At 23.6% G+C, this 26,394-nt stretch overlaps 6 protein-coding genes across 6 annotated transcripts in view; 3 read left to right on the top strand and 3 right to left on the bottom strand.

The window, feature by feature from the left end:
• DDB_G0272674 (hypothetical protein) overlaps positions 1–5,265 on the bottom strand; it is a gene marked incomplete at both ends in the record, with an annotated part of 6,377 nt that extends 1,112 nt beyond the window's left edge. Inside the window, 6 exons of the mRNA XM_001134623.1 lie at positions 1–3,313; positions 3,413–3,880; positions 3,988–4,373; positions 4,556–4,711; positions 4,830–5,052; positions 5,194–5,265. The exon at positions 1–3,313 is cut by the window's left edge and continues 1,112 nt beyond it. Of these exons, the coding sequence (XP_001134623.1) occupies positions 1–3,313; positions 3,413–3,880; positions 3,988–4,373; positions 4,556–4,711; positions 4,830–5,052; positions 5,194–5,265 (4,618 nt within the window). The remainder of the gene's footprint in view (positions 3,314–3,412; positions 3,881–3,987; positions 4,374–4,555; positions 4,712–4,829; positions 5,053–5,193) is intronic.
• Positions 5,266–7,009: 1,744 nt separating this feature from the next.
• sf3a1 (ubiquitin domain-containing protein) lies at positions 7,010–9,474 on the bottom strand (the record flags this gene model as incomplete). The annotated part of the gene is made up of 3 exons (XM_001134622.1): positions 7,010–8,750; positions 8,835–9,333; positions 9,432–9,474. 3 exons carry the CDS (start codon positions 9,472–9,474, stop codon positions 7,010–7,012), a joined length of 2,283 nt encoding a protein of 760 aa, XP_001134622.1.
• A 314-nt stretch (positions 9,475–9,788) lies between these two features.
• On the top strand, positions 9,789–12,709 carry exoc7 (exocyst complex subunit 7; the record flags this gene model as incomplete). The annotated part of the gene is made up of 4 exons (XM_639825.1): positions 9,789–10,226; positions 10,324–12,180; positions 12,325–12,452; positions 12,610–12,709. 4 exons carry the CDS (start codon positions 9,789–9,791, stop codon positions 12,707–12,709), a joined length of 2,523 nt encoding a protein of 840 aa, XP_644917.1.
• A 1,202-nt stretch (positions 12,710–13,911) lies between these two features.
• gacU (RhoGAP domain-containing protein) lies at positions 13,912–17,928 on the top strand (the record flags this gene model as incomplete). Its single annotated transcript, XM_639824.1, has 5 exons — positions 13,912–14,170; positions 14,246–14,464; positions 14,576–14,708; positions 14,794–15,062; positions 15,314–17,928. The coding sequence occupies 5 exons, from the start codon at positions 13,912–13,914 to the stop codon at positions 17,926–17,928; spliced, it is 3,495 nt and encodes a 1,164-aa protein (XP_644916.1).
• Positions 17,929–18,746: 818 nt separating this feature from the next.
• vps5 (Phox domain-containing protein) lies at positions 18,747–21,138 on the top strand (the record flags this gene model as incomplete). The annotated part of the gene is made up of 3 exons (XM_639823.1): positions 18,747–18,818; positions 19,412–19,985; positions 20,147–21,138. 3 exons carry the CDS (start codon positions 18,747–18,749, stop codon positions 21,136–21,138), a joined length of 1,638 nt encoding a protein of 545 aa, XP_644915.1.
• A 345-nt stretch (positions 21,139–21,483) lies between these two features.
• Positions 21,484–25,894, bottom strand: irlA (IRE family protein kinase; the record flags this gene model as incomplete). The annotated part of the gene is made up of 2 exons (XM_639822.1): positions 21,484–25,213; positions 25,329–25,894. 2 exons carry the CDS (start codon positions 25,892–25,894, stop codon positions 21,484–21,486), a joined length of 4,296 nt encoding a protein of 1,431 aa, XP_644914.1.
• Between the last annotated feature and the right edge of the window lie 500 nt (positions 25,895–26,394).

Here is a 26,394-nt window from a genome sequence, read left to right as displayed (position 1 = left end):
TTAAATTTTTTAATAATGGATATTGTTGTTGTTGTTGTTGTTGTTCTGAAGAATTAATTAAATCAAAAGTATATAATGATTTTGGATTAATTTCTAATGTATTAACTTGATTAAATAATTTGTTATGATTTGATAAAATAAAAACTAAAGGAAATTTATGAATTGAATCCATTGAAAAACAATTTGGTATTGATTTAATTAAAGAGTAATCTGATAATTGAGTTGTATCATATTCATTTACCAATGGTTTTGATCTAATGAAATGACAAATTGTTTTAAGATTTGATAATTCAATTGATAATAATTTAAAGAATTCTCTTGAAACTGTACCTAATATATCAATTTTATCCTTTATATCAATTGTTAAATCATTTACATAATGTTTAATAATTAAACTTATCAATTTTGAATCAAGTTGTACAACTGGTTTATTTGATTCATTTAAAATTAAGAAACCATAATCATCAATATGATTCTTTAATTTAATAAATTGATATGATTTACCTGATGGTGATCTTGTAAAATTACTTTGTTTAATCATTGTTGTTGAAACTGATGGACTTGGTGGTAATGATTCATATGGTGATGAATAATTTGATGATGTAGATGAAATTGTTGGTGAAATACTTGTTGATGTTTTATTATAATTGTTTGTTGTTGTTGTTGACGATGATGGTGATGTAGTAGTTGTAGTTGTGGTAGTTGTTGTTGTTGCTGAAGTTGGTGATAATAATTTATTATTTATTAAATTTTGGGAAATTAAAGTTGGTTTATAAATTTCATTATTTAAAACATTTACACCACTATTTGAAGGTTTTAAGAAACTATGACTACTACCAGTTGTATGAGTAGCTATTGAAGGATTATTATGAATTGAAGCAGTTTGATCAACTTTATTTTCATTTGATGATGATGAGGAAGAAGAAGGTTTATCAAGATAAGCTAATGATGTAGTTTTACCAGATTCTTGAATATCACCATTACCAGAGATATTTGAATAACGATTTTGTTTATTTGGTAGAATTTCAATACCTGCAGCAGTATGAACACCTGGTGTACTATTGGTAGCTTTTGAAGTTGTAACCGATGAGAGTTGTGTTGGTTTCTCAAGGACTTCATTAGTTGAAGGTTTAATAATATCACCATTACCAGAGATATTTGCATATCTATTAACTTTAGTTTCAGTTACCGATGAGATTTGTGTTGGTTTTTCAAGGATTTCAGTAGTTGAAGATTTAATAATGTCACCATTACCAGATATATTTGAATATCTATTAACCTTAGTTTCGACAACTGATGTTGTTTTTGTAATTGTTGTTAAAGTTGATGTAGTTTTAACACCACCACTTACACCAACAACTGGTGATGATACGACACTACTTGTCACACTACTGCCACTGCTACTACTTCCATCACCACCATTATTACTTGTAACTGATGAATTTGAAGGAGTAGTTGTTGTTGATGATGAATCTAATGGGGTTGAACCACCACCGCCACTACTACTAATAGAACTACTACTACTTGATGGTAAAACTTCATTTGTTAAATCTTTATTATCAGAAGGTCTTGGTGATAATGGTGATCTTGTTGGAACATTAATAGTTGTAGTATTATTATTACTATTATTATTAATATTATTTAATATAGCTGTTGATAATTTAAATTTTGTATTACTAATTGAAACAACTTCATAATAACGATCGAAATATTTTGAACGTTTAAGAGTTTCTAATCCATAAACTTTCCAAATTCTTTCAACAAAATGTTGAGAAGTTTTACTTCTTAATTGAATAATATAATCTAAATTTGATTGACTTAATGGGAAATGATTATTATCTTCAATTAAAAAACAAATTAATTTCTCCAATAATTCATTACCTTGATTATAATAATTCTTTGATGAGTAGGAAGAGAGTGATGATAAAGAAGTTGAATTATTATTATTATTATTATTTATTTTTGAATATTTTGAATATAATAATAAAACTTCCAATAGATAATTATTAATTGTGTCACCATTAATTGAAATAATGAAATTAAAAAAGGAACGAATGTGATTGAATTTCTGGTCACCAATGAATAGACTATTTTGATTACCATAACTAGTTTGATCAATTAAAGCAGAGTTTATTACTAAATCTCTAATGAATTGTTTTGAATATTGTAAAATGAAAGAACGTGATTCTTTAACTAATTGATTGAATAAGATTTTAATATCATTACCAATACCATTAACCATATCCAATGAAAACAATTGATAAATTGAATTTGATGATAAAATCAAAGAGTTATTTAAATTATAAGATTTAATCAAGTCTACAATTTCATGTTGATTCAAAATACCAATTATATGTTTAATATTACCAGTTTTCTTATCCATACCAAATTCATTAAATAATGATGCTATAATCTTTAAAATTGAATGATTAATCTTATGATTCTTAAATTTACTATTAACTAATTTTAAAGAATCAATTATCTTATTTAATGTAAATTTATGAATTACAAATGATGATAGTACGCCATTACTTGTTGATTTTGTTAAACTGTTACTACTATTATTTAATACATTTGAAGATGACGATGATGCATTATTATTATTATTATTATTATTATTATTATTTCCACCATGAATTATTGTAATTGATTGTGATTTATATAATGAATTATTTGAAGAAGAACCAGAGAAAGAATTTATTGATTGTGATTTTTGAAGAGGAGTGAAATTTGGCAAAGAACCATTTGAAGAATTTAAAGATGATTGTAATTGGGGTGGTTTTAAATTATAATTATATAGATAATTGAAATATTTAATAGTGGATAACTTTTCAAATAGTTCTATATATTGATCAATGATTTCTTTATTTGTTGAATTTATTGAAATGATTTCAAAATTCTTTAATAATTTCTCTTCAAATTGTTTAACGTATGGTATTGAATCAATTGGATACTTCTCTAATATATCCTTTACATATGGTATTAAATACATTGTAGTTGAAGTTGTATTTAAATAATATAAAAATGTATTAATACCTAAATTCCAAAGATTAACATAATCCCTTGAATATGCCTTATAAATTTTAAATAAACCCAATATAATCTCACCAATTGAACCAACATCATAATTATCTAATCTTAATACTTTTATTGAAAATAAATGATTTGAAATATTCAATACAACTTTATCAAAAAATTCATTCTTTCCAATTGTTTGAATTGATGATCCAATACTTGGTAAAACATAATATGGTCTTTCAATAGTATTATCTAATAAAACTTCTAATAATTTTGGTATAAAATTATAAAAATGCTTTAAAAATTAATTTTTTAAAAAAAGGGGGGAGGGGTAAGTAATTATTATTATTATTTATTTATTTATTTATTTATTATTAATTATTATTAAACTTACAGTTTCAATAATTTCTTTATTATGTGTTAATAAAGTATGATTAATAATATCAATTCTTGTTGTTGATAAATTTTTAAATAAAATTGGAAATTGTGATAATGTTAAAAGTTCATGAGATTTAAAGTAAGCTTTAAAAGTTGATATTGGGAAATTATGTTGTTGTTTATAAACCAATGGTAAAATGTATGAATGTAACTCTGCCAAGTAACAACCAAAATTTGCCATATGATGTTCAAGTAATTGATATGCATCATCCCTTAGAATATCATAATTAATGAAACAAACTATTGTATTAAATATTGACATTATATTCTTTTCCAATGTTGGTCCAGCATTCAATGATGATATAATATTTAATGTTACCTTTTCAAATCTATTATTTTGAATTAATGATAATAAATGTTGATATGAAAATTGTTCAACAATTTCACCAAATAAATTTTTTAATATATTTAAATCATCTTTACACTATTTTTTTATATAAAATTTAAAAAAAAAAAAAAAAATTAATATTTATTTTTATTATTTATATTATTTATTTATATTATTTATTTATTTATTTATTTATACATTACATTTATAAAATTTTCAAAAATAAATGGAATAATTGAAGAATAATGATTTTTAAAAATTGTTTGTCTTTTTTCAAAAGAATAATTTGAAAGTGGTATATCACAAATTATATGAACTAAACGAAAAATGAATTTTGTTAATTTTAAAAATGAAATATTATTAATTGCTAAAATTGCCAAAAGTGAACGTAACATTGGAATGAACTTTTTATGATTTTCAATATCAGCAACTTGTAATTTTCCTAAATTCAATATGAAATTAAAGATTCTTGGAGATGGTTTTATTAATGTTGTAGATAAATTTGTTGAATAAACTCTATTTAAAATATTTTCCATCATTGGTATATATTCTATATTTATATAATCTGAATCTTCTTCTAATAAAATTTCTAAAAATTTATTAACTTTATCAACAGTCTGTTTTTTTTTGAAAAAAAAAAAAAAAAAAAAAAAAAAAAAAAATATTAATAAAATAAAAAATTAAATAATTATTAAAAATAGTAATAATACAAAAAATAAAAAATAAAAAATAACTTTTTTAGAAATAGTAATAAAAATAAAAATAAAAAACTTCCTGTAATTGATAATTTAAAATAATCAAATTGTGATAAAAAATCTAACCCATTTTCAAAATTTTTAAAATATGAATAACCTTCCATAGTACATAAAATATTAATTGCAATTTCACCTCTTAACCTATCTTCACTTTCTGCCCATTTCATATATTCTATATATTTTTAAAGGAATTATTATAATTTTAAATTATTATTAAAATTATGTATTAATAAATAATTCAAGTAATTTTTTTCAAACAAAAAAAAAAAAAAAAAAAGAAAACCACATACCAATAAATTCATCAAATTTTAATGTTTTAAATAAAGTAGATTGGTGAATAAACTTTAAAAAATTCTCTAAAACTTTATTGGTTACAAAATTTCTATTATTTGAAATTTCAATCCATTTTGTTAATGATTCTCTGAATGCTATTGATATTTGACTATCTTTATATGTTTTTCCAATTAATGAATTAAATGATTTTATTGAATTTTCGATTGATAATTTATCTGCCTATATTTTTTAAAAAAAAAAAATAAAAATAAAAAAAAAAAAAAAGAATTAATAAACTATGAAGATTATTATGAACACCTCATAAAATTTTTTTTTTTTGAAGATTAGATTAAAAAAAAAATAATTAAATTTAAAACTTACATTTTCACTAGTTATTTGTATAATTATTGTTGTTATTTGAAAATTTAATGTTGTTGTTGTTGAAGTTGCCATTATATATAATTATTATTTTATTATTATTATTATTATTCTTATTATTATAATTATTATTATAATTATTCTTATAATTATTCTTATAATAATTATTTTTTTTAAAAAAAATAATTGTTGGAAAGAAAAAAAATAAAAAAAAAAAGAAATAGTTTAATTGATTTTGTTTTTAAATTTTGAGTGAATTATTTATTTTAAAATATTTATTATTGCAATAATAAGCAAATGATTTTATTATTTTATTTATAAAATAAAGAGAAAGAAAAAAAAAAAAAAAAAAAAAAAAAAAAAAAAAAAATTCCAAAACACTAAGAAAAAAATTATATCACACCAATTAATAATTTATTTATTTTTAAAAATATTATTTTGTGAGGTTTGTTTGTTTATTTATTTTTTTTTGTTTTTTTTTTTTTTTATTGTTATATGATAATCAATCAGCAATTACTAATAGTTGATTTTATTATTATAAATGTAACTAGTGTATTATTGTTAAATAATTTTAATCTTAAAAAAAAAATAAAAAATAAAAAAAAACCAATAATATTTAAGGCACATATAAAGTATATAAATATTTTTTTTTATTTTATGAATTTATTTTTATTATTTTATTATATTTAATTTTAATTTTATTTTTATTTTATTTTATTTTATTATATTATTTTATAAATATATATATATATATTAAAACAAAACATAACAACACCACACACATTAAATATTGTTATAGTTTATGATGATATATTACAATTTAACTATTATATTATTATTATTATTATTATTATTTTTATTATTTTTATTACTCATTAAAGAGTACAAAAATAAATTATTTAAAAAAAACCCCAAACCTAAACAGATTACAAAAAAAAAAAAATTTTAAAACTATCTATTTGTTTCTACAATGATAAAAAAAAAAAAAAAAAAAAAAAAAATTAAATTGATAATAATATAAAACATTTAAAAAAAAAGTGTTTTTTTTTTTTTTTTTTGGTGTGGGTAGTTATATAAAATGTGTGTGTGAAAATATTGTGGTTTTTGTATAATATTTTCTATAAATAATTATTTTTTATTTTATTTTTTATTTTATTTTTTATTTTTTTTAATTTTAGAACACCATTTTATGTGTTGAAAAAATGAAAAAAATGAAAAAAAACAAACACACTACAGTTTCCATATCAAAATATTTTTAGTAAAAAAAAAATAATAAAAAAACACTTTGTTCAAAACCTTAAAAAAAAGTTAAGAACAGACAACACAAAAACACCAATATTTTAATGAGATATATTTTATCTATTATATGCAAATTATCCTAATAATAGTAAAATGCGTGGTTTTGGTGGTGTGTGTGTTGAAAGAAAAAATAATTAAAAATTAAAAAATTAAAAAATTAAAAAAAATAAATAATAAAATAAAATGGAAAATAAATATTTCCAATATTTTATTATTATAATTATTTATTTTTTAAAAAAAAAATAAAAAATAAAAATAAAAATAAAAATAAAAATAAAAATATTTCTTCGATCTTTCAAATTAATTTAAATGATGAAATTTGTAATTTGTCTGTGGATTGTTATTTAAATAAATGTTTTATTAATTTTAAAATTTTTTTTTTTTTTTTTTTTTTTTTATCTATTTTTAAATATTGTTTTTTAATATTTTTTTTTTTTTTTTTTTTTACTTAATTATTTTCTATCCTTTTTTTTTTTTTTTTTTTATTTTATTTTATTTTATTTATTAATTAATCTATTAACTATTTCTTTTTACCGCCTTTTTTTTTTTGACCACAAGTAACTATTGCTAATGATTTTAAATTATAAAAAGCTATACTACAAGTATCTTTTAAAATTGATAAACCAGGAGCTTGTAATTTTTGTTTATTAGTTGGCATACCATTAAGTTCTTTAATTTTCTCTTTTAATAAAGATATACTATCGGTTGGTTGAAGTGTAATTTGATAAATATTACTTTTATCAGCCATTTCTACTGTTAAATTGACAGGGTTTGGATTATTTTGTAACCAAACTGATTCAGGAATTAATACATCATCAATCTTTAACTTTTTAGATTGAGGTTCTTCAACTTTAATTGAAGAGGATGAGGATGGGGATGTATTTGTTTGGGGAGGTAATTGTTGTTGTTGTGTTGGTGGTATCATTAATCCTGGAGGTGCAGTTGGTATCATTAAACCTGGTGGTGGTGGTGGTACCATTCCAGGTGGAATCATACCAAATGGTGGTGGTGGTACCATTCCAGGTGGCATCATACCTGGTGGCATCATTCCAGGTGGCATCATTCCAGGAGGCATCATACCTGGTGGTAAATGACGTTGTGGATGATGGTGAATACCAATTGGTTGTGGTGGTTGTAATTGTTGTTGTTGTTGTTGAGATGCTTGTTGCTGAGATGCTTGTTGAGCAGCAATAGCAGCAGCTTTTTGTTGAGCAGCTTGTTGAGCAGCTAATTGAGCAGCTTGTTGAGCAGCTTGTACTCTTGGAATACTACCAGAATGACCATCCCAAATAACTTTTGGTGCTTGAGTTGGTTGTTCATCTTGTTTCTTAGAAGATTCTGTTTCACCAAAGATATCAACTCTTTTACTTGCAAATGATTGAAGATTTCTTGCGATATCGTCATCTTGAGTTAAAGTATTTGTTAAATTATTATTATTATTACTACTACCACCACCACCCAATCTCGAATCTCTTTGTTGTTTTTGAATTAATTCAATTCTCATATGTTCTTGCATTTCGTCCAATGGTATCTCTTGTTTACAAAATTGACATAACTGAGTTAATTTTGTTGGTGCATTAGATTTAACAGATGAATTTGATTTTTGATAATCTTTAACAATTTTTAATTTTGATTGATCTTTTGGTGGTAAATTACCTGTTGTATTTGTTGACGATAATGATGATTCTTCAATCTCATCCTCATTATTATTATTATCTTCATCATCCATCTCCATCTCCATATCCATCTCCATCTCCATATCTTGACCACCTTTACCATTTGAACCATGACCATCATTATCGAAATCACTGCCACCAAATGGTGTATCACCAGCAATCAGTTGGTCAAATGTTCTTGGTTGTGGTAAGTCGTCTAAATCATCCTCATTGAATTCAATGGTATCTACAATTACAAAATCATGCCAATCAATTGAGGCAATGATTGTTTTCTCCTCATCCTCACGCTCCTCTTTCTTTTGTTCCTCAATCTCTTTGAGTTGATTATATTCACAACGATTCATTGCTCTCTCTAGAATGGTTTGTTTATTGGAGAAATAGTTTGACTTTAATTGCTCCTTTATACCTTGTGGTGGATATATAATTTGAGCATAGGATTCTACCAATGCTCTAAACCATTCATACAAATGATTGGTTGGTTTTAAAAAATCAAATTGACTATTCTTTACTTCTCTACTTGCTAATTCCATAAAAAAACTATCACCATTTTTTGCAATAAATTGTGCTGTTAATCTAATTGTATCTCTAGAGAGTAATAATTATTAAAAAAAAAAAAATTAATAAATTAATATGATAGATACAATAAAATTAATTAATTTTACAACTTACAATTCTAATGGGGTCATAAAATCAGGTACATCTAAAATATATAAAAGTGGATCAGGTTGTGTTGGTTCTTTTTTTGGTGGTGGTGGGGGTGGAGGTTGTGGTTTTTCAAATACTGGTGTTGTTTGTTGTTGTTGTTGTTGTTGTTGTTGTAGTTGTTGAGTTGAATTTGTTTGAGGTACTGGTACTATAGTTGATGATGTTGTTGGAGTTGGTGATGTTGTTGTTGCTGTTGCTGTTGGTAGTGGTGTTGTTGCTGTTGTGGTTGTTGTTGTGGTGGTGGTAGTAGAAGGAGTTTTTGGATTTGCAGCTGCGGCAGCTGCTGCTGCATCTGCTTGAATTTTTGCTTTATTCTCTACAATTTTATTTCTATAATAAGGATAATATTGATCTCCTTCTTTCATAAAATTAAATTTTGCATTGTGTCCTTCTCTTTGTTTAACTTTATTTTCAAAACTCTCACCTAATTTTGCTGCATATGCTGCTGTTTTATCAATGATAGCTTTTTTTTTTTTTTTTTTTATGTTATAATAAAAATTAATAATTTAATTTAAAATACTATAAAAATAAAATGAAAAAAAATAAAAAGGGGATACTTACTTTTTAATTCACCTTCAGTAGGTGTAATTATTTCATTAGCCATTTTCCTTTTTTTTTTTTTCAACTCATCTATTGGATGAAGAACAAATAAAAAAAATAAAAAAAAAATGAAATAAACAACGAAAAATGGTTTTTTATTCTGTAAAAAAAAAAAATTTAATTAAATTAAAAAAAAAAAAAAAAAAAAAAAATCAACAAAAAAAAAAAATTCAAAAAAAAAAAAACATATAATATAATTTTATTTCTCTTTTTTAATTTTCAACAATAAAACTTGTAATATTAAAAAAAAAAAAAAAAAAACATATAATATAATTATATAATATATAATATAATTATATTTTTATATTGTTTTTTTAAATGAGTGCACCACCAAGATTAAGTGCAAGATTATCAGTATTAGATCAAAAGAAATCAAATGCACCTTCACCTACATCACCAACTGGATTAAAGACATCATTAGGTATGCCACCAAATAGTGGTAGTAGTGGTGGTGGTGGAGGATTAAAATCATCTGTTGGAATTTCATCATTACCAACTATACCATCAACAAAATCAACATCACCAACATTACCAAAAAGAAATTCAGCAAATTTATCATTATTACAACAACAACAACAACAACATACAAATAAATCAACATCACCATCATCAAATACACCAACAGCAACATCAACAACATCACCATTTTCATATTTAGGTAAACAAGCATCAGCACAAAATTTAAATACAATGATGTCAATGATGATGCTAAATAAGAATCCATTATCACCAGTTGTACCACAACCAGGTGCAAGTGTATTTAGTAAAGGTCATTCACGTAAACCATCTAGTGCATCGTCTACAAGATGGGGGTCCAATATACCAAGTTATCAAAGAATATGTTGATGATTAGCTATTTTATGCGACACCAACAGAAGCTGATGATGAGGAGTTTGAGCATATTAGAAATCTATTAAACTCTGAATACTCTGTGACAACAGTTCAATCTACAGGTGCTTTGAAAAGCAGTAATTTGGTGGTAATGTCGTGGAAAAACAATGCGACCTCGGAATTGACCGAACAGGACGACCAATTGGAGAATGATAAACGTGATTTACAATTCATAAAAGAGCAATTAGAGAAAAACAATTCAATGTCAAAGCAAATGATTTATATATTGGATCGATTCAATGAAGGCTTGTCCCAATTGGAGATGGATGTGGCTCCCATCAATGCATCGATGAATGAGTGGTCGAGCATTTTCAATAATATTAATTCCACCATGGAGCAGGTGAAATCGGTACTGGACAAATTCGACGTCGATAAGATCGACTCCAAAATCAACGACGGCGCCAAGGGAGACTACGTGTCGTACATGCTGGCATTGGAGCATGTCGGCAATGCCATCGACTACATTGCCGAGAAATCGCACTTCAAGTCGTCAGACAAGGTGATGGACGCTTTGAAACAATTGAAAGCCACCGGCTTGAACGAGCTTGAAACCAGCTTCAAGTCATTGCTTCTCAAAATCAGCAATTTGGTCGACCCAACCACCATAGCGAAGTTACCCAACTCCAAGCGTTATCTAGCAATCATCCTACCCAACCACGTCGAAGAGATCTCCAAATATATTGAACTATTTGAAAAACTACATTACAATGCATTCTTAAAAGAGTATAAAGATAAGCGATCGAAATTCATCCTTTTGTCACTCCGTAAAATGGCGCCTGAGAAATTCATAAAACAAACCAGTGAAACCAAGAACCTCGCCTACGTCAAGGGATCCCATCCACTGATTTCCTACGTTCAAGAAACATTGCGTCTCTATCAGATAGAGTACGATTTGGCAAGTGAATTATTTGGCAACCAATATCAATTGATTCTCGACGAAATCATTGACCCTGCCCATGAACTACTCTTGGAAACCACTGAACCAATCATTAAAGTAAGAAAAACGCCTGGTGATAAAATCTTCAGTATTTTCCCATTACTAGATCTATTCGATACTTTTACTAAACTATTACCAGACTTTATCACTGCAATCAGTTCAAGAGATGGTAAACATATTAGTGAATTAAAAACTCAAATTAAACATTTACAAGATACTTGTGCCTCTCTATTAGATTTCTCATTGGATGAAGAAAAAGAAATTTCAAGTTCAAATAGAAAAGAAATCATCTCTGATGCAACTGTTGATGAAATCTCTTCAAATATGATCAATTATTTTAAACGTTTAATTGAATATAAACATTCTGTTGAATTATTATTAAAAGGTCAAGATAATAATAATAGTAACAGCAATAGTAATGCACCATCATCAACCTCTTCAAATAGTAAATCTTCATCTTCATCATCATCATCATCATCATCAAATTCTGCATCTTCAACAATATTACCTACATCATTTATTGGTTTCTTAGAAAAGATATTAAAAAATTTAATTAAATATTTACAAGGTAGAGCGAAAAAAGATTTTCCAACTCAACCTGCAACTGATTTCTTTAAACCACCAATTAAATCTGTAATTTTTCAAATTAATAATTATCATTATATTTCAACCTCTTTAAAACAATCTAAAATCTTATCGAATCAACAATTTGAAAATAATGAATTGGCGAGTGCAAATCATATACTACATGAATTTGAAACTTGTTTAGATAATGAAATTAAAGTTTTAAATTCATTTTGGAAAACTATAGCTGATATTTTAATAACTAATAAATCAAATAAAGAAAAAGATGAAGTTAAATCAATAATTAAAAAACATACTGTAAGAATATATTTTTTTTAAAAAAAAAAAAAAAAAAAAAAAAAAAAAAAAAAAAAAAAAAAAAAAAAAACACAAACACAAACACAAACACAAACACAAACAAAAACACACATATTTATTAATTTATTTATTTATTTATTTTAGAATTTCTTAAAAACTTTTAATGATTTAAATAAATTGAAATTTGATATACCAGACCAAGAATTAAAATTGAAATTAAAAACCGAAGCTAAAAATATAATTGGGAGATCTTATGATCAATTTAAAGAATTGTAAGTAAAAATAAATTAAAATCAAAAAAAAAAAAATAAAAAATAAAATTATTTATTAATCATCATCATCATCATCATCATCATCATCATCATCATCATCATCATCATCATCATCATCATCATCATCATCATATCATTTTAAAATTAAAATTATTAGGTGCAGATTAGAAAAAATTCATTTAGAAAAGAATTTTGTTCCATTTGAGACAACCGATGATATTAATAGAAAACTTGATAGAGTTTTTGATTCACAATAAGAAAAACAATAAATTTAAAAAAAAAAAGAAAAAGTAGAAATTAAATAATATTTTCACAATGGATACAAAAATTATTAATTAATTTTTTTTTTTTTTTTTATTTTTCTTTTTTTTTTTTTTTTCTTTTTTTTTTTAATATGTTATTATTATTATTATTATTATTATTTTTTTATAAAATAAAAAAAAATAAAATAAAAAATAATTTTATATCAATTATTCAATTGCTTGTGAATTGGGGTACAAGGTGTGTGTGTGTGTGTGTGCCAATATCATCATTACTCTCAATTCTTCTCAAATAAAAAATAAAAAATAATAAAAAAAAAAATTAAAATAAAATAATAAAATAATAATAAAAAATAAAAAAATGATAATATGTGGTTATTTTTAAAAATTTGTATTGTCTACACCACTCTTATTTTATTACTAATATAAAAATTAGTAATTTAATTAATTTTTTTTTTTTTTTTTTTTTTTTTTTTTTTTTTTTTTTTTTTTTTTTTTTTGCCGGGCATTTTATATTTTTAAACTTTAAAATTAAAAAAATTATTAAACCACTTAGGTTTTAAAATTATAGTTTTATATATATAAAACCAACAATTAAATCAAATCAAATCCAAAACAAAACCAAAAAAAGTTTTTCATATGAAAATAATTTATAATAAAAATTAAAGGAAAAAAAATTAAAATTTAAATTAAAAAAAAAAAAAAAAAAAAAAAAAAATTTAAAAAAAAAAAAATTTTAAAATAACCCATCAAATATTTTTTTTTTTTTTTTTTTTTTTTTTTTCAAACTAGGTTTAATTTAATTGTGTACAAATATTTATTTATTTATTTAATACCTGTTGTTGTGGTATTGTATATTATTTTTTAGGAAAAAAAAAAAAAAAAATTTGAAAAAAAAAAAAAAAAAAAAATCTTGGAGATTTAATTATTATAATATCAGATATTAATTAATAAATAAATATATATAATTGCTAATCAAAAAATAAAAATAATAAATAATAAATAATAACAAATAAAAAAAATAATAAATAATAAATTAAAACAAATAATAAAAGTAATAAATAATAAATAATAAATAATAAAGGAACTATTGATAAAAAAAAAAAAAAAAAAAAAAAAAAGGTCATCCAATATAAATCTTTTTAAAAAAAAAAAAAAAAAATAAAGGAGGTAGAAGAGATAGAGATAGGTATATCAAGATGAAAAGTAGTAAAAAGACCTTAACAAATTTTTGGAAAGATCCATCTACAGGTAATCTTGTATCACCCTCACCATCATCAATTAATGGTGGCGCATCATCTAGTGGCGGTGGTGGTTCCACTATATCACCTACCAAATTAGCAAAAGAAGGTCCTGTATTTGGTGTACCATTAAATGATATCTTTAAAAGAAATTCAACAAATGTTCACAATGTACCAAATGTTATTTGGCATATCTCTTCAAATATTAGACAGTCAGGTATGTTTAATAATTAAAAAAAATAAAAAAATAAAAACAAACTATTATATTAATAAATATAAAATTCAAATATAGCTATGGATGTTGAAGGTTTATTTAGAATACCGGGCTCAAATACAACATTACAACTTTTAAAAAAGAATTATAATGAAGGTAAAATAGGTACAAAAGATGACTTAAATGATAAATGTGATGATATTCATACACAAGCAAGTTTATTGAAATTATTTATTAGAGAATTACCTGATCCATTATTCACATTTTCTTTATATGATTCATTTATAAAATCACATGGTATGTTAATTATTTATAAAAATATTATTTTAATATTTATTTTTTTTTTTTATTTTTTTTATTTTTTTTTTTTTTAAACAAAAATTAATTTATTATTATTTATTATTAAAGGTTCAAAAGATAAATCAATTAGAGTTGGTTCTTTAAAGATGTTATTAGGTCAGTTACCAATTGCCCATTTTTCATTATTAAAATTTTTAGCTGAATTACTAAGAGAAGTTTCAACACATTCAGTAAATAATAGGTTAGTTTTCATACATTTTTTTTTCAATTAATTTATTGGTGATTGTAATTACTAACCTTTTTTATTTTCTCTTTTATTTATATAGAATGACTTCAACTAATTTAGCAATTGTCTTTGGTCCAACAGTTATGAGACCTCAAACTGAAGATATAGTCAAAATGATTGAAGATGCTAGACATATTAATGGTATATTTTTATTAATTATAGATGAATATGAATTTTTATTTAATGTAATGTATATAAATAGAAATAGAAATATAAATATAAATATATATTTATGGAAATCCAAAAAAAATCCAAAAATCTCTTTCCAGTTTTGGAATTTTTTATTTTTCATTTTGGTTTTTTTTTTTGGTTTTTTTTATTTTATTTTTTTTTTCACTTTTTTTTTTATTTTAATTTTTTTTTTTTTTTTTTTTTTTTTTTTTTTTTAATTTATAACCCGATAATATAATAACATTCAACCAACCAATAATTGAAATCCTTTTTTTTTTTTTTTTTTTTTTTTTATTCCTCACACTTTATTAACCAATTACAATTTTATTTGTAAAAAAAAAAAATAATAATAATAAAAAAATATAAATATATATATATTTAGAATTCAGAACAACCAACATTTGCAAATAATCCAAGTCCAAATACGTCAAGGAATAATCTTAATAGTTCAGTTAGACAATCACCAAATAAAGGTTTTGTATCATCAAATCCAAATAGAAAGGCGTCAAAATTTGAATTCAGTGTCGTTGATGATGTTGAAAATAATAGTAACGATATTAATAACAATATTAAATTAAATACTAATAATAATAACAATAGTGGGAAATCACAACAACAACTATTACAACAATTACAAATGCAACAACTTTTATCAATTTCTCCAAATTCTAGTGTTATTGGGATTAATCAACAAAATGCCAATAATAATAGCGGTAATAATAATAATAATAATAATAATAATAATAGTTCAAACAATCAAAATAAATTTTCAATTCTTTTACCTGTTAATAATCATCCACAACCAACATTATTAGCACCATCTTCGCCATCATCTTCAATTTATGGTAGAAATAATAGTAATGGTATTAATAATGGTGCAACTTCACCATTACCGCCAGCATCACCACGATCATCATTAACATTATTGGATATGAACCATTTGAATTGTGGTGTCAATGATTATAGTGGAGGTTATAATAATAATATAAATAATAGCATTGGTAATAATGAATTGATTAGAGGTCTAATAAAGAAAACATGTTCAATTTTATTTGATAAGGAATTAACATCATTAACTGATGGTTTTGAGATTACAAAAGATGAAACTTTTATACCGGCATTCGATACATCAAATATAAATAATCATCATTCTTCACCAACTTCAAATAGTGTCAACAACAATAATAGCAATAACAATAACAACAATAACAATAGTAGTAATAATAATAATAATACATTAAACTCTGACATTTCACAAATTTCACCACGTTTCTCAAGAGCCAATGAAATCTCATCAGCTTCAAACTCTTCAACTTCTTCACCTCAATTACGTTCACTCTTAAAATCTCATGTAAATAATAATTTAAATAATTTAAATAATTTACCAAATCTTTTAGGTAATTTACAAGCTCAACAACAACAACAACAACAACAACAACAACAACAACAACAACAACAACAACAACAACAACAACAACAACAACAACAACAACAACAACAACAACAACAACAATTAAAAAATCAATCCGACGAAAACAATAATGTAACAATAAATAATAGTAATAATAATAATAATACGCCAACTTCTCCAGTTTTAAATATAATAAATAATGCACCAATAACAATACCCTCTTCACCACCACTCAACACTGTAACATCTAATTTATCACCATCCACGCCATATAATGAATCGAATAATAACAATATTAATAATAATAATAATAATAATAATAATAATAATAATAATAATAATAATAATAATAATAATAATAATAATAATAATATAAATAGTAATAGTAATAACAATCCTTTAGATATTGCATTTTCACATTTAGAAAAAGTTAGAAAAGAAGGAAAGAGAAATTCTGATATTAATTTGATGAGTATCGATGAATTAAATGAAGAGAAATCAGCAATAAAGAAGGAATTACGTGATTTTGATACAAACTTTAAACGACAATATGGTCAATTACCAAGAAAGAATGATAAAGAAATTATGAGACCATTATATATTAGATATAGAGAAGTTAAATCATTAATAGATTTAAAGTCACCACAATCTGTAACTTCGACTCTATCAAATTCTTCTTCTTTACCTTCAACTCCAATTTCATTATCATCTTCAAATTCTTTAAATAAATCGCAACCATCAAATAATAATAATAATAATAATAATAATAATAATAATAATAATAATGCCAATAATACCAATACCAATAATTCCAATAATAATAATAATAATAATAATAATAATAATAATAATAATATTAATAACAATTCAAATACTGCTAATATGAGTAATTCAACATCAACATTAAGTTCATCTGGTCAACATCAATTAGAAAGAGCAAACTCAAGTTCCTCAATAACGAGTGCTGCTGGTATTGGTGGTGGAAGTAATTCAAAATCTTCAACCTCTCCACCAAATGTTGTATCTCCTTATATTTCACCAAGTACCTCTTTCAATTCGTTAACTGAATTATCAAATCATCAAAATAATAATAATAGTAACAATAATAATAATAACAACAATAACATTGATACTTCTGCACCAATGATTGTTGACTCACATCAATATAATAGTGGTAATAGTAATAGTAATAGTAATAGTAATAGTAATAGTAATAGTAGTAGTAAATCCTCTTCACCAAATATAACAGATTTTACAAAACTTTCATTAAATGAATTAAAAGATAGATACATAAAGGTTAAAGGAGAAAAGAGATCATTGCAAATTGATTTACACAGATATCAATCTGAGTTCACTAAAAAGCATGGTAGAAAAGTTCAATTTGTTGAAGACAGAGTGCCTGTCCAAGCAGAATATGAAAAATATAAAGAGTTAAAAATTGAAATTGTTGCTCTCGAAAATATCTTGGTATTAATCAACAACAACCACAACCACAACCACAACCACAACCACAACCACAACAACAACAACAACAACAACAACAACAACAACAACAACAACAACAACAACCACACCACTCTTTATCATCTTTAACACATAAATAGTCCACCCTCATTAATTTTTATATTTTTAAATAAATAGTAAAAGAAAACTTTTTAAAAAGATTTTTTTTTTTTTTTTTCTGCCAACATTGCAGTTTATTTTTATTTTATTTTTTTTATTTTTTTTTATTTTTTTATTTTTTAGTTTTAGTTTTTCTGTTTGAAAATTTCATTTTGAAAAGGTGGGTAAATAAGAAATTAAAATAAAATATTAGTAATAAGTAAGTTTTATCCATTCTAAAAATAAAAACAAAAATAAAAATAAAAATGAAATTTATGTGGTTTATTTAATTTTCTTTTAATTTTATTTTATTTTATTTGTTTATTTTGTTTTGCTTTGTTTTGTTTTTTTTTAATTAACTCTTATATAAAAAAAATAAAATAAATGTAAAGAATTAAAAAAAAAAAAAATTAAAAAATAAACCTGATTTCAAAAAAACTGTAAAATATTGAAGACTTTTAAACCCATCACTGAATGGCTTTTTTATGATTAATTTTCAAGGGGTTATACCCTTAATTGCATACATAATTTATTTTTTTTTTTTTTTTGGTTTTTTTTTTATTTTTTTTTTTTTTCAATTTTTGTGTTTTTTTTTTCAATTTTTAATTTTATTTTTTTTTTTATTTTTTTTTTTTTTAATCATTATTGCACCTCACATTGATCATGTAATTTCTTTTTTTTTGTTTTTTTTTTTTTTTTGTCTTATATTGTCATATAAATAAAATTTAAATAGGGTTATATTAACATTACTATTATATAATTTTTTCATTTTTAGAGTGTTAATAAAAGTAAAATAATAGATAAGAAAAATGTCAGATTATAATAGTAATCTTTTATTTGGAACTCAAGTCACATATGAAGACAATGGTGAAAATACTTTCGTAAGTTAATTAATTGGTATACATTTATTATATATATAGATTTTGTAAAAATCAAATCTCCCCCAATAATTTCAGTAAAAAAAAAAAAAAAAAAAACAGCAAACAGAAAAACAGAAAAAAAAAAAAAAAAAAACAATCAATATTTGCCATATTATTAGGCAAAGAAAATAATAAATAGGGTGGATAAAAGCAACACAATTATTTTTGTTTATTATATATTTATATGTGCAATCACAACCAACCAAATAATTTATTTTATTCGATCACATATTTTAAAATTTGCCACCAAAGCTCAAAAAATATCTGTTCCAAAACTCAAATTTTTATTTTTTATTTAATTTTTTTTTGTTTTTTTTTATTTTTTTTATTTTTTATTTTTTATTTTTTTTATTTTTCAACTGCTTTTTATAAAATTTTTTTTTTTTTTTTTTTTTTTTTTTGATTTTTTTTTTTTTTTTTTTTTTTTTTTTTTTTTGATTTTTTTTTCATTGATTTTTATTTTTTAATTAATTTGTTGTATTTGTATATTTACTCTCAATATTATTATTTTTCATTTTATTTGTAATATATAATAATATAATTATAATTAATAGGTTGGATTTTCAAACGAACCAATTGAATCAAGCAACCCATTTTTAGCACCACCACAACAACAAGAACAACAAGAACAACCATCATATCCACAAGTTCAACAACAATATAGTAAAGAAAGAATACCAGCATCACAACCACCATCATATAATCCACCACAACCAACACAACAACAACAACAACAAACTAATAATAACGGAACAACAGTACAACAAAAACAAAGAACATCACAAAACTATCAACAACCACCACCACAACAACAACAACAAGTTAGTAATAATAGTAATTTCCAATCAAATTTTAAACCAACATTTACAACACCAGTTAATCAATTTATTTCAAACTCTAGAACAAGCATGGATATTACAGTTAATTTCCCAGATATGGTAGGAGAAGGTATGGGTGCCTATGCTATCTATAAGATCGTTACAAAATCAGCCCTCAATGAGAACCCAGATTATAAAAAAGAAGTTTCTGTAAATCGTCGTTATTCTGACTTTTTATGGTTAAGAAATGCTTTAAAAGAAACTAGAAAAGGTTGTATCATTCCACAATTACCTGAAAAAGCTGTATTAAGTAAGTTTTTTAAAAAGAAATATTAATAATAATAATAATAATAATAATAATAATAATAATAATAATAATAATAATAATAATAATAATAATAATAATAATAATAATAATAATAATAATAATAATAATAATAATAATAATAATAATAATTAAAATTATTTTAGATAATCGTAATAAAGACTTTTTAGAACAACGTAGAAGAGATTTAGAGAAATTTTTAAATAGAGTTGTTGAAAGTAATTCATTAGCACAATCAAATGAAATATTAACATTTTTAGAAGGATCAGATGAACAATTGAACGCAGCAAAACAAAGTAGACCAGATCAATCCAATATGGAATCATCAACCATGTCACCACCACCATCACAAGAAGGTGGTAAAATGGGTAAGATTTCATCATTCTTTGGTAATTCAATCTCTACTTTAACTCAAGGCGTTCACTCTGTTAAAGAGATTGATGGTTGGTTTGGTGATAAGAAAAGTTATATCTTACAATTGGATTCAACACTACATCGTTTAGAGGATACAATTAACAATGTCATTAGAAAACGTAGAGAGTTGGCCGCTGCAATGGGTGAACTTACATCTGCAGGTTTATCATTCTCCTCTTGTGAGATTCCAGTTCGTCAAGATATCGCCAATGGTTATCAACGTTTAACCGAGGTTGAAAACAATATTAGACAGGGTATGGAAGATCTTTCAAACAATGAACAAGGCTACTTTGAAGAGGGTATCAGAGATTATCTTCGTGCAATCTCATCCGTTAAGGAATTATTAAACGATCGTTTGGACGCTTTAATGTCAATGCAAAACAATGAACGTAATGTCGCTGCCAAGAAAGAAAAAGCCGCAAAAACAACTGGTGCAAAGGCTGCCAATATGCAAAAGGAAGTTGATGATGCCGTTAGAAAATTAACTGAAGCCACCACTGAATATGAAAAGATCTCTGCCTCTGCTCGTCTTGAACTTACAAAATTCGATGAAAAGAGAGCTTATGAAATGAAGAGAATCTTAAACTATGTCATTCGTTTAAATTTAGATCACTTCTTAAAATCTTCTGATTGTTGGAGAGAACTTTTAACTGAACAACACTCAAATGGTGATCCAAATTTCGATTCTAAAAATAAAGCTTCTTGGGGTTCAACTTCTATTTAAAAAAAAAAAAAAAAAAAAAAATTTTTAAAAAAAAAAAAAAAATTAAAAATAAAATATATAAAATAGATTCTATTTAAGATGGTACTATTACTCATTTACTTAATGTATAAAAAAAAAAAAAAAAAAAAAGAAAAATATCATTGTTTATTAATAAATTAATTTTTTTTTTTTATATCTTGGATTTCTATTTAAATTTATTCTTGTTTTAATAATCATTTTATTAACGATATTTAAATGTTTTAAAAAAAAACCAGAAATTGTAATTAATTAAATAAATTAAAAACAAAAAAATATAAAGCTCAAATTTTACAAATTTTATTTAATTAAAAAAAGAAAAAAACAAAACTAAAACTTTATATTTAAATAATCTTTAGAATTGAAATCTGATTTTTTAAATTGTTGATATAAATGAAATAATAGGTCAGGGAATTTACATTCGAAATATAATAGTACAGATTCTTGACTTTTTAGACAATCATTGGCAAATTCCTTTGAGGATGGGGGTAAGTTTTGTTGTTGAGTGATTGATCTTAATATATCCTTATGGTGAACCAAGGAATTTCTAATACAACGAACTAAATCTCTAACTTGATCGTATTGATATGCAACTATTGCTAACTTTTTAGAGTTTTGTTTATTATTGTTATTGTTATTGTTATTATTATTATTATTTTCAACATGATCAATTAAAAATGGATCAATAATTTGATTCCAAGGTTTTGATAAAAATAATACACCACCACTATTATCATTTTGATAATAATTCAATAGTTTACTATGTTTTGATTGAGAATTATTTGGATCTTTTAAAAGGTTTAAAGAAGATTCATAAAATTTGATTTTTTCATTAGTTGACCAAAACAATGGATGATTAAGTATGGTATCAATGGTTGGTCTTTTCTTTTCATCTTGGGAAATCATTAATCTAACTAAATCCAAGGCAGGTGCATTAAATTTCAATGGCTCTAAATCTGGTTTATCATAGACAATATTTGCAACTCTTAATAATTTATTATTACCAAATGGATGTTGACCATTGGTTAAAAGATAAAATAAAATACAACCCAATGAAAATATATCCACTGATTTAGTTTTACGTTTCTCTTGAAGTACTTCAATTGGATGATAACCTTCTTGACCAGTTGGTGCATTATTTGTAAATGAATATGATGTTTCAACTTGCATTTTACTAAGTCCTAAATCTGATATAACAAAGTTACCCTTATGTACTAAAATATTTCTTGGATTTAAATCATTATGTACAATATCTTGGCAATGTAAAAAGTTAATTCCATTAATAACATCTTTAAAAAGACTTAATATTCTTTGTTCATATAAATTTTCATCAATAATATTATTATTAAAAGTCGTTGTAATATTGGTAGTGGTGGTTTTCTCTATAAATTCTTTATACCTTTTAGATTCCATTAAATCTTGTAATGACTCTTCACATAAAGTTAAACCTAAATAAACAAATAATTGATCCTCTTCTTGATCTATATATCTAATCATATTTGAACAATTATTACTCGTTAAACGAATTAATACTTCAATCTCTTTACTAATATGAGGATTGAAAGCTTTTTGCATTTGTTTAACAGCGACTGGTATTCTGTCATTCCAAATTCCTCTAAATACTAATGTACCATTTGATCCTCTCCCTATTATATTATTTTCGTCTCTACTAAATTTAAATTTACCAATTTGAAAATCTGGTATTATTGGTGTTAGGGTTTGATTTAATTGAATAGATTCTTGTTGTTCTTGTTGTTCTTGTTGTTTTTCTTGTTGTTGTTGTTGTTGTTGTTGTTGTTGTTGTTGTTGTTGTTGTTGTTGTTGTTGTTGTTGTTGTTGTTGTTGTTGTTGTTGTTGTTGTTCTTGTTGTTGTTGTGATTGTTGTGATTGTTGTTGTGGTTGTACCAAAGAAGATGTTGATAATAATGATTCCTCAATTTCAATTTTTTCCATTTCATTTATAACCTCTAAAGCCATTTCTCTATTTTCTTTATTATTATTATTATTATTATTATTATTATTATTATTATTATTATTATTATTATTATTATTATTATTATTATTATTTTTTGTAGTTGATTTTGAAGATTTGGGGATTAATGGATCAGGAGTTGATGGTTTTTGTGATTCTGGTTTGGTTGGTGATGATGTTTTTATTGGTAATGTTTGTGTTGGCGGTTTTGGTTCTATAGTTGATGATGTTGTTGATGATGTTGTTGATGATGTACTTGATGATGTAGTTGATGATGAAGTTATTATATTTACAGGTGAAGATGGTGGAGTAACATTTTGAGTGAGTTTATTTGATGATGGTGAATTTATTTTATTATTATTACTTTGATTATTTTGATTATTATTATTTTTTTGATTTTGATTTGATTTATTTTTCTTTTTATCTTTTTGTTTTTTCTTTTCTCTTTTTTCTTCTTCAATTAAATCTAATTCAGCTTGAAGTGATTCTTTTGATCTAATTGATCTTTTTTTCATAACTGAAATTTCAAAGAGTATGAGTAAATCTGAATGTTTAACAGTTGGTACTTCATGAGGTGGAATTTCTTTAATGAAAGTTCTGGCGATATATTCGATACACTCATTATTTTCTAATAAAGTTTGAAATTCTAAAATATTAACTGGTCTTGGATATTTTTGAAGTGTAGATTCTTTTTGAAGTAATGGATATTTCCTAAAGATTTCCTCTTTGTCATAATAAAGTCCACCAGATATCGCAACGGAAATCCAATGATTAATATCAATGGTATCGGTGATATTATTATGAATTGATAGTAAGAATCCAAGTGTTAAATGATTTCTAGCGAAAAATATATAAGGTATAACACCATCGCTACCAGAATAGGTTCTAGGCAATTTACCATTGGCCATTGAAATAAATGATGTTGAACAATCACAAAACTTTGGTGGAATTGGCCAATAATTATGTAATACCACAATTGAACTATTATAGTATTTATCCGAATGAATTGTACTTAACAAAGATCTCTCATCAACGGCTTCACGTGCTAATGAACAACCTTGTTGAGTTAAATTTTTAAGAACCACTGATAAAAGATCAGTTACTTCCATTTCCACAATTCTTGAAATGATTGATGTTGAGTATAAGAGTGAGTTTTCTTCAGTTGGTTGATGTTGATATACCTCATTGTCTTTTTCGTATCTATAGAAAAAATTAACCTCTAAGAATTTTCTAAATAGAAAACTATTGGAATTTGGTATGGAATCTCTAACATTTCTTACATCAGTATTTAAAAATAGACCACATTCAGTCACCTTTTGAATAAATTTTATTGCATGTTGAGCTAATGATGGATTGGCATAAACAAACCGTATATCATTGAACCCTGTAACTCCATTGAAAACTCGAAAGAATTGAGTATTACGTTGTTGACTATTCAATTCCCTTGGTGGTATTACACCTTTTAATGATTTCTGATTAACTTCCTTTTTAATTAATTTTGGTTCCAATAATGTCCAATTGAAATATTTTCCACCCATTTCCGCTATTGAAAAAAAGTAATCAGATTCTTTACCTTTGAACCAACTCTTACTTGGTTCAGTTCTTATAAGATAATCTAAAATCCTCTTTGATTTAAATATTCCAATCATACACCAAAACCCTGAATCTTTTTCTGGTTCTGTAATTAACTTGATTATATCAGGGGGTTGATATAATGCTGAGAATAATTTTGGATCATCATCTTCAAACACTTTAATAAATGTAAATTCTTCTTTTTGTAATCTCTTTTGAACTAAATCGTAACTTTTTGATAATGTTCTATATTTTTCATTACATAATAATAATTCTCTAATAATATCTGATAGAAATTCAATTTTGTCTGTTCTATATCTAAATAATGAATTACTGATTGTCTCTACAACCTCATATGATAAAAACTTTCCAAATATCGTTATAAATCTAATGGCTGCTATATCTAAAGTATCCAACAATCCTAAATATATACCTGAATTAAAATAATCTGTCATTAACTTATCATTTAATGCTTTGTGAATATTTTCTCTTGAAATATATTTATTTATAACTCCTCTTTTTTTTTTAAAAAAAAAAAAAGAAATATATTAGTAATTTTATTTTATAAATATTATAATCAGTGAAAAATAATAATAGTTATTATTATTATTATTATTACTATACTACTAACCTATCTTTAAAATGATTATAAAAATCATTAAAATTTGGACGTGTAATTGATGTATCAATACCGTCTGGGAAATTACTACATAATAGAATTAAACAATCTGTAAAGAAGATTTCAAATGAAGATACTGAATCAAAGAAAGTATCAAATAATGGTGGAGGTTCACTAATAATTATTGAATATAACTTTTCAAAATCGAAATTAACTTCTTTAAAAATTTCATAGGAATTTAAACCACTTAAAATATTATCAATTGTTTCTCTATTTAATGCTTTTAATTCCATATCTAATAAATCTTTTTCAAATTGATTTCTATAATGATTAATTTCTTCTTTCTCTTCTTCTTTTTCTACCTTCCTTTCTTCACCATTGTTATTATTGTTATCATTATTATTATTATTACTATTACTACTACTATTATTACTGTTTTTATTATTATCTATTTCTTCTTCTTCTCCTCCTTCTTCTCCTCCTTCCTCTTCTTCTTCATCTTCATTAATAACTTCCTTACTTGATATTTTAGACCACCCTAATGGTTTGGTTTTACTTTTAAATATTGGTTTTGTCATATTTTAAAATGTATCATTTAAGATTTATTTAATGAGATCTAAACAAATATTTTTTTTTTTTTTTTTTTTTGAGTCAGGCTTTGTTTTATAGGATAAAAAAAAAAAATATGAAATTTAATTTTTTTTTTTTTTTTTTTTTTGAATTTTTTTTTTTTTTTTTTTTTTTTTTATTTCTTTTTTGGTATTTAAAAAGGGTTTTTTTTTTTTTTATATATTAAAAATAATAAAATAATTTACTATTTTTATTTTTTTATTATTTTTTTATTATTTTTTTATTATTTTTTTTTTTTTTGTTAAAAAAATAAAGTATGGATATTAATTAAATTCAAAAAACACATGAAACAGAAAAAAGGTTGAAAAATTTTGACAGTAACGATATCAATTATTTCGGAAATTTTTTTTTTTTTTAATTTTTTTTTTTCAATTTTTTTTTTTTCAAAATTTTTTTTACGCGAGGGTATTTAAAAATTATTTTCAACTTTTCATTCATCCTTTTTGTC

Source organism: Dictyostelium discoideum, assembly GCF_000004695.1.
Source record: "Dictyostelium discoideum AX4 chromosome 2 chromosome, whole genome shotgun sequence".
NCBI lineage: Eukaryota > Evosea > Eumycetozoa > Dictyosteliales > Dictyosteliaceae > Dictyostelium > Dictyostelium discoideum.
Note: the sequence above shows the minus strand (reverse complement) of the source record. Positions and strands in the feature narration are given on the sequence as shown.